Source organism: Etheostoma cragini, chromosome 20, assembly GCF_013103735.1.
Source record: "Etheostoma cragini isolate CJK2018 chromosome 20, CSU_Ecrag_1.0, whole genome shotgun sequence".
Lineage (NCBI taxonomy): Eukaryota > Metazoa > Chordata > Actinopteri > Perciformes > Percidae > Etheostoma > Etheostoma cragini.
The window spans coordinates 365,512-382,727 of NC_048426.1; the positions used below are offsets into that span (position 1 = coordinate 365,512).

General features: G+C 42.8%; 2 protein-coding genes across 2 annotated transcripts; one reads left to right on the forward strand and one right to left on the reverse strand.

The window, feature by feature from the left end:
- Positions 1–287: 287 nt before the first annotated feature.
- hhipl2 (HHIP-like 2) lies at positions 288–8,020 on the reverse strand. Its single transcript, XM_034859172.1, has 9 exons — positions 7,484–8,020; positions 5,557–6,209; positions 4,404–4,547; positions 3,997–4,328; positions 3,718–3,844; positions 2,536–2,681; positions 2,367–2,448; positions 1,771–1,853; positions 288–1,214 (listed from the first exon to the last, which is right to left on the reverse strand). The coding sequence occupies exons 1-9, from the start codon at positions 7,937–7,939 to the stop codon at positions 661–663; spliced, it is 2,577 nt and encodes an 858-aa protein (XP_034715063.1). The 5' UTR covers positions 7,940–8,020; the 3' UTR covers positions 288–660.
- A 2,306-nt stretch (positions 8,021–10,326) lies between these two features.
- wdr32 (WD repeat domain 32) lies at positions 10,327–16,744 on the forward strand. The gene is made up of 7 exons (XM_034858028.1): positions 10,327–10,814; positions 12,345–12,458; positions 13,464–13,661; positions 14,256–14,458; positions 14,784–14,864; positions 14,968–15,113; positions 15,687–16,744. The coding sequence occupies exons 1-7, from the start codon at positions 10,327–10,329 to the stop codon at positions 16,056–16,058; spliced, it is 1,602 nt and encodes a 533-aa protein (XP_034713919.1). The 3' UTR covers positions 16,059–16,744.
- The last annotated feature ends 472 nt before the right edge of the window (positions 16,745–17,216 follow it).

Below are 17,216 nucleotides of genomic sequence, written 5' to 3' on the forward strand. Positions count from 1 at the left end.
AATCAGTCATCTTATCCGGGGGCCTTGAACGGTTTTTAAGCCAAGGGCCCCTTCACTCAAAGAGAAACGGAGCAGGGACCCCCTACTACACATACTGTCTACAATGAAGTTGCGTCTTAAACTGGGCCTACAATAACATGCAGGGCGGCCTAAAACTTTCAGTTATAGCCTTTTTGTATAGAATACTAAGCTATTAAAATAATAATTGTTGGCATGATTTTAAAAATCATGTTTTAATGTTAAAAGATGCATGTGGGTCCGTGGATTCATTAATTAACTATGTGTGGATGGCCAGTAAGCCTCTCATCAGAGGGGAATAATATTTGCTAATAATATGTTGGATTCATGTTATGACCTTCTTACAAATTTTGGAAAAATCTTTCTAAAATGAACAATGATTGGGAGGCCACCCATTCATTGACTCTGAGGACCCCGTACTGAGGACCCCCGTTGAAGAGCCCTGCTCTAATCTAACTCATGAGAAGAAAGCCAATAAGCACCTTTCCAAAAATGTCTAACTATTCCTTTAAAACATGACAGTTAACACTGAAAGTTAACTGGTAACACTGTATGGAAAACATAAACATACAAAATAATGACTCGGGCAAAAAACATACATAATACTTTGGCATTTTTGACCTGCTTTCTTTTTACCTGAAATCAGTTTTGCATTGTTCTGTTCCTCTTCACATTCACGTGTGTCTGAGTTATGTTCATGAAGGCGTGATATTGCTTTGCAGATCCTTTCATCTTTATGCTGTTTTTCTTGTGTCCGATGGGCGTCTGCGCAGCTTTCCTTGGGGAGCTCTTCCTTGTGTGGACTGCGTTGTCTTTCAGGCTGTCGGGCTTCTTTAGAGCGTTACCTTGGAAATCAGCTGTGGATGTGTGATTGGTCTTTACTTCAGTGGTCTTTTTTGATTGGGCCTTAGATTTCTGTCTCAAAGTGTTCTTCTTTGTCTGTGCATTAGTTGGCTGCTTGTTCAGCATTTTCTTTTTCTTCCATGGTTGCAACTTATTTGTCTTCTTTGCCTTCTTATCAAGTGATCTCCAGTTGGGCTTCACGGCAGCGCTGGTCGCCGTGGTCGCCGTGGTCGGCGTGGTCGGCGTGGTCGGCGTGGGTTTGAGACGGCTCCTCGTCGTCGTTGGTTTGGTGGTGAGTTTGAATTTTCTTGGTGGAGGTCTCGTAGGTTTTTCATTGGTGTCCAGCACGCTCCCTGAAACAGCCCAGATGTCAGGAAGTATCCATTTGCAAAGTTTTACACAACTCCACATATGCTGCATTTTACAAGCTTGGATTCAATATTTGGTTCCAAAAACAGACTTGAATGTTTGAAATGCTTTTGTCTCTTTCTATTTTAAGTCTGTTTGATGTAAAATGGGAGACTGCGTTTTCTAGTTTTATATATGACCTCAATGTATTTATACAATTTGGCAACATACAGACATAAAATGGGGAGAAAAAACCAGTTCTGCTGAGGACAACACTAGTAAACAGTGAATGTAGGCAAATGTTTGGCTTGCCAGAACAAGTCTTCTAACCTCTAACATCAATTTAAATCACTTGATCATATGCTGCTTGTGTTGTTTGCATTGAGTGCACCTTAATTATAGTATACCAAAACTATTTCCTACTCTTAAAAAAAAAGAAAACATGGATGCATTTCACGTCATGGTATAATTTCAGAGGCTTCACTTATAGTTTTTATGTGAAAAGGCCTCTCTGGTGTGAACACACCATGGAAATGCCAACGGTAACCTGAAGTGACTTACGTTCCCTGGGCACAAAAGGAATCTTTTTCCCCCTCACTTTGACAGACAGCGGCTTCTGCTTACATTTCCCTGGAGGAGCTCTCCTGCAGACGTTAAATGGGTAATGTTGGGTTAAGAAATGGCTCTATGTTCGTTTTAGCACCAAACACATAAGACAATTTAGCAGATTTTAAAAAGAAGAAAGGCAAACGTTACTGTTGTCACTACAGAATGTCCATGAGAGGTTTTTCACATACCTTGAATTTGTCATTGTGAGAATACGAAAAACTTGAAATGCATTTAGTATAATAGTATAAAAGTATGGATTTGTTAACAGTAAAATCTAGCACCAAATGAATCATTACACCTAACCAAAACTTACAAATGACTGATGTTATACAGATTAAATGACTTAAATGAAATCATGGCATTTATGTGACTAATTCAGGCAAATTTGGGATCTTGGACTTCACCAAAGAGAAGCCTTTAATTTGAAAGACAACCTGGAAAAGCCTTTAATTAGATGCACAAATCGTCAGACATTGTAAATCTAATAACACGTAATTAGTGATCAAGAGCACATGATGGTTTACTGTAAGCTGTGTCTGATACTACACCTGGAGGGGTCCATGAATTTGAAAACCGTTCCAAAAGGAGACATGGTACTGGGGTACGCAGTGGCTAAAAAATAGAGTTCCCCTAAAAAATCAAAAGTAAAACACAGAAAACAGCGCATGAGTACTGTGAAATGGTTGCATACCTAAACGCGGTGAGGATGAGTGTTACCTGCTTCATCTTCAGCAAACGAGATGATGAACTTGTGGTGGTGGTTGATGAGTCCAGGAAAGGAGCACGTCTTGGTTTCACCCATGCACACACTCCTCTCCCTCCAGCTCTCTGTGGTCTTATCTTCCTCTAACGCCATGATTCGCCTGCAAGATGAACAGGATTCACTTGCATTGGTGTGACCTAGACCAGCGTGGGTTTGTCACATTTTAAGACAGGAATTAACAGGTCGTCTCTGAATTGGATTCTCCTTCAGATAAAGCCACTGAAAAAGACTGTAGACCATTATGGGGAACCAAAATCGCCACAACAACCAAACTAAAAACACATCTACTCTAGGATAGGAAAGAGGAAACTCCTTCACTTCAAATATTAAAGGCATAAAGTTTAATAGGCCTATAATTTGAACTTTTCCCCTTCTTGCTGAGTTTTAGATGAGAAGCTTGATGCCACTTACTGAATAAGATTAAGAACATTATGCAACAGGGAATAAGTTGTAAGATGTAAATGTTATGACCATAGTCCAGGTTATGTATTAATGCTAATGTAGCCAATAAGAAATGAGGATTGATTTATTCCAAACATGAAGCTACAGCCAGCCAACCACAGACTGGAATCGGTAGGAAGCAGTCCAGCACACACTGTAACCCCCTATAAAACCATTAGGATTTCATGTTGAAGACACAGTGTGTAAATTACAAGCCTTGGCTTTAGCCATTTTCTTTTACTGAATAGAAGCAGGCTAGCCTTTTCCCATGGTTTCCAGGCTTTGTGCTAAGCAAAGCACCGGCTCCTACTTCCTATTTAGCGCACAATTGAAATGGTATCCATCTTCTTTGTTTACCCTCAGCACAAAAGCAAATATGACCATTTCACTAAAAACTTGAATTGTACCTTTAAATTAAATCTAGCCATCAGAGTTGGCCTGATACCTGGGGATGATCCTGATTATTTGTGAAATCAAATGCTTTATAATGTGGTTAAATATCAGGGGGTCATTACAGATGCTAGAACCCAATTCAAATAGTAAATAAAACAGAACTTTGAGCCTGGCGACTCAGGTGATGTGACTTGAATGCATTCCCAAATGCACTAGAGCTAAGAATACATGATGCTCCTTCACTCTTTTTTTCCCCACAGCAGTTGGAGTAAACTATTTGGCTGAGATCAACAAAACCTTACCCACTCATAAAGTCTCCAAATATGTACAGGCCGTTCAGATTGGGTGATTCACATCCTCTGTACACATATCCCCCTGTCACAGACTTCCCAACATGATGGCTGTATGCAAATACAGGGAGGATGTCATCTGTCGTGGCAGACAAAGATCACTGAGTTAACTCAAATCTGAAGCATCCAAGTTAGATGGAAAGCGGCGCGCTATGGTGGAAATAACAGGTGGTGGGGGTATCAAAATAGCTCTTGATTTTTAGTTTCACATAAACAGAAAAAAAAACTCACTCAAGGTGGAGTTGTGGCACATTTTCACATCATAGCACTCAAAGCCCTCTTTGGCTCTCCATCCGTAGTTTCCTCCTTTCACAATAATGTCAATCTCCTCATAGCGGTTTTGGCCCACGTCTCCACAGAATATCCTGCCCCTGCCGTATCGGCTGACCGGGTCCCCGCGGTCCACCGAGCATCGCCACATGTTTCTGACCCCATATGCATACACCTCTGGCCGGGCGTCTTGTTCGTGGAGGAATGGGTTATCAGAGGGGATCCTGTACTGCTTCCCTCTGGAGCCACTTACATCTACATCAATGCGGAGAACTTTTCCCAACAGAGCACTCCTGGGTAGGAAAAAGTAGGGTTTAGCAACAGTTCACAGACTCTCCTCCCACGTAAAGAAACCTGATGCACCTTACTTGTTTTGTGCGTTGCCATATTTCCCAAATGGATCTCCAGCTTTTCCTCCATCTCCAGTGAAGATGTACAGATATCCGTCGAGACCAAACAGCAGCTGGCCTCCATTGTGGTTCGCGGCTGGCTCATCGATCTCTAGAATAACCCTGAATGTAAAGAGAATGCAAACTAAAGGGGCTGTTCAGAGATAAATATATAGTTGACATGATTTTTGAGTATGCCATTAGGTCATGATTCATCCGGGCTTTACCTCTATTGGACTCATCACAAATCCCATACTTATTGTCTATTTTATTACCGGTAGAAATGACAAGTTTGGGTTTTAGAGGCTTTTCCTTGGCCTGGCACATAGTCTCAGTACGACTACAACTAGCCATTTCTTCCATGTTTCTATGGATTAAACAAAGGTGATGTAACATGTTCATTAGTGAGCTTTAGGGGTGCTGACCAGCAAATTCAGTCACTTTTGAGGAGAGCCAGGCTAACCGTTTCCCCCTGTTTTTAGCCTTTATGCTAAGCTAAGCTAACCCACCACTGGCAGTAGCTTCATGTTTGCCGCACAGACGAATGATACTTAGCAAATAAGTTTATATACTCAAAATATGAAGAAGTATCCGCTGAACGCCCCTTATTCACCCAGGGGCCCCTCAGCCTAAACAAACCAAAAATAATAATTCTATTTATGCTCCTCTATTAAAGAAGAATGGTTTTGTTGTGATTTAATTATTTTTTAAATATACTCTCTTTGGTACCAATATGGGATTTGGGGGACACTATGACTTAGAGTATAGATTATACCAAATGACATAGTACAAGTATTGTACCCTATTTTGAATATGGGTATTTTGGGGATTATAATAAACTCCCAATTTCTGGCCACAATAGCAAACTTTAAGATTAGGAGAAATAAATGTTCAGGCATTATAGCACATTTTTCTGTACTTTTTATAGGCTTTCTTTTAAGTGTTGCACATTGTAAAGTTGAGTGTAATAAACTAAGAAAAAGAAAAGGTTTTAGCTCAGTGGGTTGTATGACGGTATAGTCCTATATGTCTGTTCAAAAGAGAGGGTGGTTGCAGTAGGTGCAGAACTTTACATCATAAGCCATACTTTGGTGCAATAAAAAGAGCAAAATGGAAACGTTTCCTCCGGTACCTCTCTGAGTGAAGATCCGCCACGTTCATATCGTGGGCAGACACCTTCATCTCACTGACTCTCACTTTCTCCAGCTCACTGTTGACCTGGATGGAGTAGTAGATGAAGAAGCGTCCATTGTTCCGGTACTTGGGGTGGAAGGCCATGCCCAGGAAGCCCCTCTCATCCCCCAGCCAGGGCGTGGTCATCACCTCCCCGCTCATGTCCAGGAAGGGCTGCTCCAGCCGGCTGCCGTCGCGCAGGTAAACCCACACAAAGCCCACCTGCTCGGCGACGAACATGCGATGCGTGCCATCGCCGCTGTGAAGCATCAACACGGGGTTCCTGAGGTTGTTGGCCACCTCTGTGAGGCACACCTGGAGACACCCTCGGGGGTCCTCCGCCACCTGCCCCAGGTTGCTGTTCAGGTCAGGGCTCTTTAAAACGTTGGGGTAACAGTAGTCCTGGTCGGACAAGTCGACCATGCTGCAGAATGTGGACACATCACGCCCAGAGGTGTCCCACAGCTGCTGGTTCCCAGTTAAATATTTCACCACATGGCGACATTTGCCGTGAAACTCGGAGCAGTAGCCGAAGCAAAGGCCAGGTAGCTCTCTGACGGGTGTGTACGGGTCCTCAGCATCATAGAGGTGGGCGGCATACGGAGAGCACTCCTGGATGGGGCGAACATGAGACACTACAGAGTACTGATCATCACAGAGGTATTTCAGGGCCCTGGTAGGGCCGGAGGTAAAAATTAAAGGGACAATTTTTCTGACTACAGGGAGGTTACCATCCCAAGTCTGCCATTAGATCAGAGCTGAAGCTTTAAAGTGACAAAGACATTCTGGTCATCAAAGGGCGTTTCAGGACTCCGCTCCACCCCCGTCCCACTCCCCTGAGCACGCCACTGCTATAGTGATCTAATGTGGAGTTGATGCTCAGACCTTCCACACTAGAAGTGATGGGAAATGGGAATTGAAGCCTTTCATTAAAGTACAATGCTTTGTAAAATGTTCATTTCATAGGTCTTTAAATTCATAGCTGTCAAAATATCACCTTCTCTGGAGTTCTGAAATATTCATTAAAAGTTGGATTAACAGAAGTAGGCTACTGTATATCAAAGACAATGTAGAAAATGAAATAAAAATGAAAGGAGAATTACGGTCGATTTCAACATGTAGTTCTTTTTTAGCGAGACATTTAGAGAGAAATGAAAACCATCGGTGCAGTCTACACCGAGTTATCCTCCTGCTAGAGTTAGCACCCAACAGGCTCAAACAGGGCAAGTTTTAAATGTGTTTTTAGCCTCTTAACGTGTTCAAAGTGTCATTACCAGTGCCTACCCATGCGCAGTGATTCCTTCTAAAGGAACACAGCGAATTTGACTGCAGTAGATGTGACAGAAAGACATAAAAGTTGTTAGTGTGGACTTCACCGGAAAACAGGAAACACACAGAGATCTGTGCACTGGCTGAATTAACACCACGTTTATGTCTTTCTGTCACATCTACTGCAGTCAGATTCACTGTGTTCACTCAGAAGGATTCACTACACATGGCTAGGCACTGTGATGACATTCTGAACATGTTTAGAGGCTATGACATGTTTAAAACTTGCCCTGTTTGAGCCTGTTGGGTGCTTACTCTAGCAGGAGGATAACTCGGTGTAGACAGCACCGATTGGTTTAGTTTATCTCTCTACTGACAGCACTCCACATTAAAAACAAAAAAACAGAGCTACTTGTTGAAATTGACCAGAATTCACCTTTGAAGCCAGGACTTTTGTTGTATAACTTTAATGATGGCTTTAATTGGATAAAAATGAAACTAATTCAAAAGTTGATAGAGAGTTGTAAACTATTTACTCTGAGTAACTTACACCCATGCGTGACAGGAGCAACCTCTTAAGCCCACAGCCGAACCTTTAAAGAAGAAAATGTATTTACCTGGCACATGATTTCCTTTAACATGTCTGCACAGAGCTCATGGCCCGCCGCTTCCAGCTGGTCAATGATGTCCCAGTATCTCTCCGCGATCGCGTTGTCCGTTCTCTGATCGCAGCAGCCAAACTGCTCGTACTGAGTGCAGAATTCCAGGTGCCATGAAGGTTTGAAAGGTGGCTCAAAGTCCAGGCACTGGGGATGAGCTGATGCTGGCTGGACCGGCACGAGCAACATCGCTGACATGAGCAGGATAAACTCAGGAAGGCTCGGCGTCTTTTTGGATGTGCTCGGACGTGCCACCGTGCGTAAAACCGCGCAGCGGCCTCCTCTTGGATGAGGCGCAGCATCCCGCACACTTGTCATATTTGCCGCACGCTCTCGAAAGGGTTCCACTGTTTGCTCTCCTTTATGAGTGCGCCGGAGTGTAAAAGTGCCCACTGCGCGTGCACGTGAATGCATGTGTTACGCGTGCGCAAAAGTATGTAAATGGCCATGCGTCGCAACAGCCAGTCCCTGCTGCCTCAATTGCCCTCCGCGTCTCGTCACCTGCTCAATCCAGGTCAAACACACACACACACACACACACACACACACACACACACACACACACACACACACACACACAGGGCACAGTGATGAGGCATGGGAATATCAACAGTCACACTATATGTAATTTTCTCTCACATTCATGTAAAAGTGCCCTCTAGGCAGCATGCTTTTTGTGCAAATACTTAGTAGCAGCTGGGATTCTGTTGTCCTGGCATGTCAACTTTCGTTTGAATTCAGATGTGCGCTGAGAGGCTCAGGAGGAGCTTCAACCCTTGGAGACTAGGATACACACACACACACACACACACACACACACACACACACACACACACACACACATGTACAAGGTGACAGAGCTGATGATGGGGTTACATTTCCCCTGGAATTACTTTTTATGATTTCATGGTATGTTGAATATCAGGTGTACATGTCAACTGTAGCCTGAAGGGATTATTAAAGTTGCACTGCAATTTGGATAGAAATGGGAGTTTCATTTATTGTACAGGCTTGTAAACTGTTGGCAGTGCAGATGTCGAATCAGCTGAGAGGGTAGATCAACCTAAATGCTCACTTGCTGACATGCATTAAGAAGGGTAAAACCAGTAGTTCAATCATCAGGATCTGCTTTTTAAACTCTTGGTCACCAGTTCAGAAATAGTTGGTTGAGAGATAAATATCCCAAACATGTGGTTCCCTGCATGCTCAAGTATCCCTGGAAATGAAAAACATACAAATTGGCAAAAGAAGTGATCAAAACAATGTTGAAAGTCAAACCTTCACATTCAGAGGGGAGAAGGATGTTGTGGAGGAAAAGAAATGGCAAAAGGACTAAAGGAAGACTTCCACACTCAATCCAAAATAAAGTAGCCTGGGTATGGCTAGATGAACAAGGGAAGTAAGAGAAAAAAACTTAAGGAGATTGAAAATTAGACATAGAAATGTTAACAGTACACGTTCATAAAGGGAAAAAAACTAACAGATCATTGTGATCAGTGTCATGAAGAGACCATGGAGCAGATTCTAGTAACATGCAGATAATATACACCAAAGACTAGTTATGATCCATCAATTACAGAAAAAATAGCAAGCAGAGGTCAGTGTAAACAGTATATTAGAGTGTGGAGAAATGGTAGAAAATGTATATCTGTAATTATGAGAGCTGCTGGATTGATTGTGTTAGATGTGTGGAGGTTCTCCGTCCTCCAGGCCATTTCTCTGTGATAAGCAAAGACAACTTGACTTACTAGAAATTCATGAAGACGTTTCACCTTTCATCCAAAAAGTTTCTTCTTCTACTGAATTAATCACACTTTTTTTTTTTAAAGAGATTGAATAGGATTATACCCAGAAGGAGGCAGTAATGCAACATTTTGTCAACTGCAGCAACACCTCAAAGAAGATTTGTGTTCACATCCTTCTGTTTTTGTTAAGTTATCATAGCCTGAGTTTAGTCCCGTGTAGCTGACCTATTTTATGGGCCTAGAACATTTTTTGTGCATATTTTATAGTTTCTTTACTTTTTGGGTGAATAAAACACCCTCAAAACCTTGTTGGAATAAACTTAAAAATATCATAAAAAATAAGAAAATACTTCTTGATATACATTATTACATTACCAATGTTTTTGTTGGTAAATTAGCTCCTTAATGAATTATCTTAGGGTAATTCACAAAATGACTTGCGGTATTTAACCAGCAGATGGCAGCAACCAGCAACCAGCCTACGACTGCTTCTCAAAGTGGACAAGGAAGCGGAAATTCGTCATTTCTTTTTATTTTTGCATTTGTTTTGGTGAGGAGAAAACTGTCAAGCTAGTTAGAATTGAAACATAACTTCCGTCTCGGTGCTTCATCTTAAAATGTTTCTTTTTTGGTGAGAAATCATATTTTGATATCTAATTTGATTTACGCACTATACATAGCATAGTAGTACATAGTATTTTATGTGTTTTGTTCCTTTTTAACACGCAAACGTAGAAAAATGTCTATACAGTCTGGAGAAAATCTAATTTGCAAGTTTATTTTGAAGGCTAAATCTGAATCTTTCCGGTCGCATTCAAGCTAACTGTGTGTATATTGACGTGCGGCGCGTAGACACGGCACTGTCCGACAAAATATATTAATTTGCCTTGAACATAACCTATGTAGCTAATGACCACCGCCATGGCAACGTAACCGGATGGAAATAGACACGGTTTTATGCTCGATAGGTGAACGGAGCCAATTCACTTTTTGCCACAGAGCCGTGACGCTGCGCCCCGAAACACAGACGGCTGTGTGGAGGCTGGAGAAGCTACAATGAGCGCGGAGCACCAGAGCGACAGCGAGGACGCTGAGGGGTCGCAGGACAGGCCCAACAGCGGCAGCGCCTCCGACAGAGAGGAGGACCCTGACATCGACGACTCGGACGTGGAAGATGACATCGCACCGAGGGTTTCTCCCTCCCCGCCGGGGAGCAGCGGGAACAGGCCGGAGCGCTGCGGGAACAGGCCGGAGCGCAGCGCGAGGTCTCCGGCGTCGGAGGAGCGGGAGCCCCGCTCCGAAACCGCCGCCGTGCCGCAGATAGAGAGCGGCGAGGTCTCCAGCACCGACATCCGCAGGGGGAATAGCTTGTTTTCCTGGCTTCAAAGCAGGACTATAAGACGAGGGGTGTTTGTGGACCCAGCTAGAGAAAACTTCAGGACAATGACCAATTTATACTGCTCTATGAATCCGGCTGCGGAGTCTGTCAACCTGAGCACTCAGACCCATGGAGCGGTGTTCAACCTGGAGTACTCCCCGGATGGGTAAGACAACACATTGGCCTCAATATTTTAGGCCTTACCCCAGAGTTTATGTTCTCATGGTTCCCCGCTTCCAGGGGGCACACTGCCTGGAAAGGGCTTGATTTGCATCATCACATGTATATGCTTCCATCCAGGGCCGGTTCTAGCCCTTTGGATGCCCTAGGCGAGATGCCTAGGGCATCCCCCCACCTCTCTAAAGTCTTGCTTTGCCAGATCTCCACTGCTCTGTGTCTGCATAGAGTAGCAATGTATGTTCATTTTAGTTTTTACATTGCATGTAAGTTAAATAATCATAATTGGTCTGGAAACCCAAAGGCCAGCATTGCCTGCTTTCTGGTGAATTTTTAATGCATCTTTTATTTTAACCTTTTTCTGAATCAAGTTACGCTGAAAATATATTGATTTAAAGGGAAACATAGATTACAATCCAAAAAGCATAATGGAATATATTGGAGTAAGGCTCTCAGGCTTTCTGTATTGCTTTCATCTATTTATTCTCATTTAGAGTGACTTTCCTAATTATATCTGAGTCAGCACACATGTAGCCTAATTTTACCTTTTTGTCTTTTGTTGGGGAAGTAACCTCCTTAAATGTGCATATGACAATTATTCACCTGAATGAAACACTAATTCATTTGAATGAATTAGTAACTCCCTGGACTGTAATATTTCCAATGTGGTTGAGCAAGATTTTAAAACTTTCTAAAAATTCAAAATACCTCTCATCTGAGATTTGGAGGAGTCGTGATATTTTGAGAAAAAAGTGAAAATGTAATAGGCTTTTACAAGAATAAAGTCCCAATATTCCAGAAAATGATCTCCCTGCACCATAGTCCGTTGTGCATTACGGGATTTCTTTGCTGACACGGTAGATCTCAGACCGCCTGACGGACTCAGAACAAACACAGACAGACATCAAACTAATGATTTAATTAGTTTTACATCTCCCCCAATTAGGGATTGATCAACAATAACCATCAATTCAATCTACTAATCCGGTTGACAAGTAAACGTGTGACTGAGGGGGCGCCGTAGGATGATCATGTTTAATAAACGTCTTATTTCGTTTGTCATTCGAATTCTATTATTAATGGGAAGTAGACCCAAGAGTGACATGGCGCCCCCAACACATTTGACGCCCTAGGCAGTCGCCGGCCCTGCTTCCATCTCTCTGTACACCTCAACGTTACATCCAAGGATCACTTCACAATCCCATTGATTTGTATTCATGTCAAAAAAATACACATTTAGTTATGACGAGCAGAATGTTACAATTTGAAGTTCTTACATTTCTCAAACGAAAACCTAGAAAGTGTTGCTAAACGCTCCCGGAAAGCACAACTAGTGACAACGCAGGATTTAAGCCTCTGGGTGGCCAGACAGCAGATGTAGGAGGTAAATCCTGCAGTGAACCCAGGTCAACCTGTTCAGTCTGGATCAACTTTGTTTGTGGGCATCCACATGTTCTTCCTGCCCAATTTCCTCCTCTTGGATGTCTCCAAGCGTCTGTGATTTGTCTTCTGTGCTCAGGTCTGTGCTGACTGTGGCCTGCGAGCAGACTGAGGTCCTGCTGTTTGATCCCATCTCATCCAGACACATCAAAACCCTGACGGAGGCCCACGAGGACTGCGTCAACAACATAAGGTGCATTTCTCTAAAGTACTTACTTTTGTAAAGTAAGCAGGCAACATTGTGCTTTACAAAAGCCATTTCTACCATTTCTGCCATTTCTATGGAAATTATAATATTTTGAGTTTATTTTGTAAGACCTGAGAAAACCTGTGTTGCAAATGGAACGTAGAAATTGGAGATGACCAGTGGTCTAAAGTAATGTAATTTGATTGGCAGCTAGATTTAGTATAAAAGAAATAATACCCTGCGAAATACCAAGAAGCCCCTGGACAGTCTTTTGACCTACACGGAACTGCACAGGTAATTTGTAAAGAAAAGTAAAGATCCCAAGTTTTTATATTTTATCTTTTGAAATTCTTTGTAAGCAGACAAACTTTGGATTCAAGACTTTTATTTTCTGACGTTTTGTGTTGAGTACCAAAGAACTTTGAAGTCCTAAGCTATTGTCACGTAGTTGCATTCACACAGACGATATGCCGTCTTTCACTATTCGATTTGTGTTGCGATTTTCATTTTAATGCAATTTGATAGTATTGATTTTTTATATTTTCTCTCCTTTAACAAAAACATCCAGAGACAATAAATCATGAGACATTCCTTAAACCAAATTTTCTAAGAAGAATGCACATCATCATTTATTTCATTTGTAAAGAAGAACGTTACATGGATTTTCTGCATTTTCTGCTTTTTCTCTGGTTTTCTGAAAACAGATATGATGTAGTCACCGTAAGCGCTACAGTACAAATAGAAAGTATTAAGGTGAATCATTGGTTTAAATAAAAGTAAATAAAAAAATATCAATTTTAGGGAAAAGAGTCAGTTTTAAAAATCGTTGCAAAAAAATCACAGAACATTAAAAAAATGATTCACCCCTAAAATGATTCAGGAAGACATCATGATCGCTTAAATCCTGTTTATTGGTCCAAGTACAGCGGGCGGTGAAAACCAGCAGCTGTCTAGGTTCAGATGCAGAGAGTGCTAAATGACAATGTTCCCCTGACTATCTGCCCCCTGCAGGTTTTTGGACAATCGTTTGTTCGCCACCTGCTCTGATGACACCACAATTGCACTATGGGATCTCCGTAAGCTGAACTCCAAGGTGTGCTCGCTGCACGGCCACGCCAGCTGGGTGAAGAACATCGAGTACGACACCAACACTCGGCTCCTCGTCACGTCTGGCTTCGACGGCAACGTCATCACCTGGGACACCAACAGGTGTGTGTGTGTGTGTGCGTGTGTGTGGACAGCAAAGTGTGTACTGTGTGCATTTATTTACATAAAATATGATGAAAATTATGAATATTTAAAGGTGAATGTGAGATGATTGAGATGATGAGCGATAGAGCAAATGCTTTAAAATGTTTACATAATGTTGTCTTTATGCTAACATAAATATGATTGGGTATGTTTGGATTTTTACGATTCCAAACCGGTACTTTTAAAACATTTCCGATTCCAAAACCGACTCTTGAAAAACTGTAACATGACATCAAAGATTATAGTTTCTTTTTAATTGAAAATTATTTAAATTCAACAACATATTAACGTTTGAGAGTGCTTAAATATATAATAAGTTATCCTTAACAATACAATAATTGAACAATAAATAACAGTTGCCCAGTTAACAAGTAACAACAGAGGGAAATATTTCAGTCGAAACATTAAGTGGAGCCGGAATGAGGAACCGAAGTTTGCGTTCTAATCCAGTCTGATTAAAAACTGCCTGTTTTAGCCCAAAACCCCTTAACTACATATTTTATTGAATTATTTAAGAAAGCCTTCTGTTGAGCCTTTGGTGATGGTCTGCAGGTTTACAGAGGACGGCTGCCCGCACAAAAAGTTCTTCCACACCCGTTACCTAATGAGGATGCGTCTCACGCCCGACTGCTCCAAGATGCTCATCTCCACCTCCTCGGGGTATCTGCTCATCCTTCACGACCTGGACCTCACCCAGTCCCTGGAGGTGGGCAGCTACCGCGTGCTGCGAGCGCGACGGACGCCCCTCAGCTCAGGTCAGACCCCGGTCTCCCTGAACCCGGGGAAAACAAAAGCCATGCTTCATAGAAATCCAGATTTCTCTTTGTCTCCATAGTATTCTTATTCATGGTATTTCTGTAGAGTTACAAAAATTGCTTGATTCATCAATTAGTTGAGTAAGACTTTAATTTGAATTAAGTTAATAATTAATGAGCTATAAAAATCATTTTTTTAATGTATAAACATAATAAAACACACATATAAATAAACACATAGAAACAGACATGCATACATAAATATAATAAATCTAGTTGTTTCTGATTAAAGGGAATGGTTTTTGACCCTGTTGTGATTCCGTAGATGGAGGCACGTCAGCGTCCAGGTCCGCTGGAACTCCTCGCCAGGGAAACGACTCCAGCAAGATCCACCCTCCTAGAGAAGGTCCGCACTCAATCACACTGCGAATCTGAGTAATGGTTGTCATCTGAGGTTCCACCAAAGAAATAAAGATGTTTAATGTATTCACTAAACTTTGTCCGGGCAGGTCTTTCTCCCAGGAACAGCCTGGAGGTTTTGACTCCAGAGATCCCCGGAGAGAGGGACAGAGGGAACTGCATCACCTCCCTGCAGCTCCATCCCAAAGGCTGGGCCACGCTCATCCGCTGCTCCAGCAACATGGACGACCAGGAGGTGAGAGACTGTTCCCTCTAATCATCATTCCACATTTGGTCTATTGATTTGGCTCGCTGCGTGTCTCATTCACATTTATAGATCTGAATACAAAGTAAGATACCTTTTAATGAGATCCCTGACGTGATTTTAGACAGCCATTGGTGACTAAAAGAATTGCATCACCTTCTGATGAATAGTGTACTTTTTGACACCTACATTAAAGGTCCCATGACATGAACATGTCACTTGTATGAGGTTTTTAATAACATTAATATAAGTTCCCCCAGCCTGCCTATGGCCCCCTTAATGGCTAGAAATGGTGATAGGTGTAAACCGAGCCCTGGGTATCCTGCTCTGCCTTTTGAGCCACAAAGAAAAGCAACATAAAACCGAACCCCTTTTTTATTACAATGTATTTACAGTTTGCTGTTTCAGTGCAGTTCTGCTGTTGGATGCTTAGCAGAAAGCCACTAATGTCCGACGTCAAGCGTCTTTCCAGTGTCGGCACCACCATGATTAACAGTTTCAGGCTGTGGTATGGCACACTGACTACATCTAACCCTGCCCTGTCTCCATCTTCTTTCTCTCCAGTGGACGTGTGTGTATGAGTTCCAGGAGAGCGCACCCACTCGCCCGCTGGTCTCCCCGCGCTGTTCCCTCCGCCTCACCCACTACATCGAGGAGGCCAACGTTGGCCGGGGCTACATCAAGGAGTTGTGTTTCAGCCCGGACGGACGACTCATCTGCTCCCCTTACGGCTACGGCGTCCGCCTGCTGGCCTTCGACGAGAACTGCGGCGAGCTGGTGGACTGCCTGCCCGTCCAGACCAGCTGCCTCAGGGAGATCCGCTCCATCTACTCGCACAGCGACGTGGTGCTCACCACCAAGTTCTCCCCGACACACTGCCAGCTGGCCTCGGGCTGCCTCAGTGGACGCGTCGCCCTTTACCAGCCCAAGTTTTAGCAACTGGTGCTGTCAAAGAACAACGCATGGCAGACCTGGGTAAAGAAGTGCTAATCCGGGTTCCTGCACAGATCCAGGAATATAGAAGACAAGAATGTCCCAGCTACTCTTTGTACAACTACATATTTTCAATGATTTTTAACTCTCAGCCTATTATATCTACATTGTATCCTTTGGTATAAATGATGTCAAAACCATTGGAGGCAATTCAGTGTTTCAAAGACATCTGAATCTTTAGGAAGCCTGACTAACATCTCCAAGCATTTGTTTTAAAGTGCTCCAATGGACCAGGTGGGTAGACTTTACTGCATGCAGGTTTTTCAAATAGTCTGACATGCAGTATAAATGGAATCTTGTCATTTCTCTTTACCCTCTGCCAGACAGACAGTCTGTATGGAAAACTCCACCCATCTGGTACCTAAGAGGGATGGACCTTAAAAACCATTTGAAGTACTTCTAAACCCAGGTCTGCAGCTGTGAAACTGACTGAGTTTGTTTGAGTGGAACTGAAAAAAAAGAAAATTAAGAAGTCTTCAGCCTTGACCAGACTGCAGTAGTGGATTGTAACCTTAAGCCTGTCGAGCCCTGAACTTCAGAGAAAAAAAAAAGACTGAAAGAAGACTCTCATCCAGTCTGAGGAGCGGCTTAAAAATCCCAAACCGTGAAGCTCAAGGGAGGCAGCAGTGAAACACAAACTGTGGCTCTTTTTCATACAAAAGAATCATTTTAGTCTCTAAATCAGTAGAAAACGTTGACTTATTTTGAGACTGCACATCCAGATGTGGCCGTCTCGGGACAAAAACACTAAGGATGCAAACGACAGATTTGAATCCAACAAGAACCAGGCGCTTGTGTGCGCTGTCGGCGATGGTTTGGACCCGGCTTCCTCAGCTGCTCCTCTCGGCTCATGCCTTCTTCACAGGTGCTGCTTCTCTGCTCATACAATCTGAACTTTGACCTCCGACTTCAAGGACCTCATTGTTAACGCCTTTACCCACCTGTTCCTCTTTGATTTCCATCTGCACCCTGTTTCTGCCTTCATGGTCTTTAGTGGTTTAGCTTTTTAGTGGTTTTATTGGTGTATAATACTTGTTCACGGTGTTTGATTCATTTGATTCTATGCGATTCCCTTTCTGCCAGCGTTAAACACTAGCTACT

Coding starts and splice junctions, on each gene's coding strand:
- hhipl2 (XM_034859172.1), bottom strand. CDS start 7,939: ATGCATTCACGTGCACGCGCAGTGGGCACTTTTACACTCCGGCGCACT. Junction 4,548..5,556: donor GCGGATCTTCACTCAGAGAG/GTACCGGAGGAA, acceptor CTTTACATTCAG/GGTTATTCTAGAGATCGATG. Junction 2,449..2,535: donor GTTTGCTGAAGATGAAGCAG/GTAACACTCATC, acceptor TTGATTTTTTAG/GGGAACTCTATTTTTTAGCC.
- wdr32 (XM_034858028.1), top strand. CDS start 10,327: ATGAGCGCGGAGCACCAGAGCGACAGCGAGGACGCTGAGGGGTCGCAG. Junction 10,815..12,344: donor CTGGAGTACTCCCCGGATGG/GTAAGACAACAC, acceptor TTCTGTGCTCAG/GTCTGTGCTGACTGTGGCCT. Junction 12,459..13,463: donor GACTGCGTCAACAACATAAG/GTGCATTTCTCT, acceptor TGCCCCCTGCAG/GTTTTTGGACAATCGTTTGT.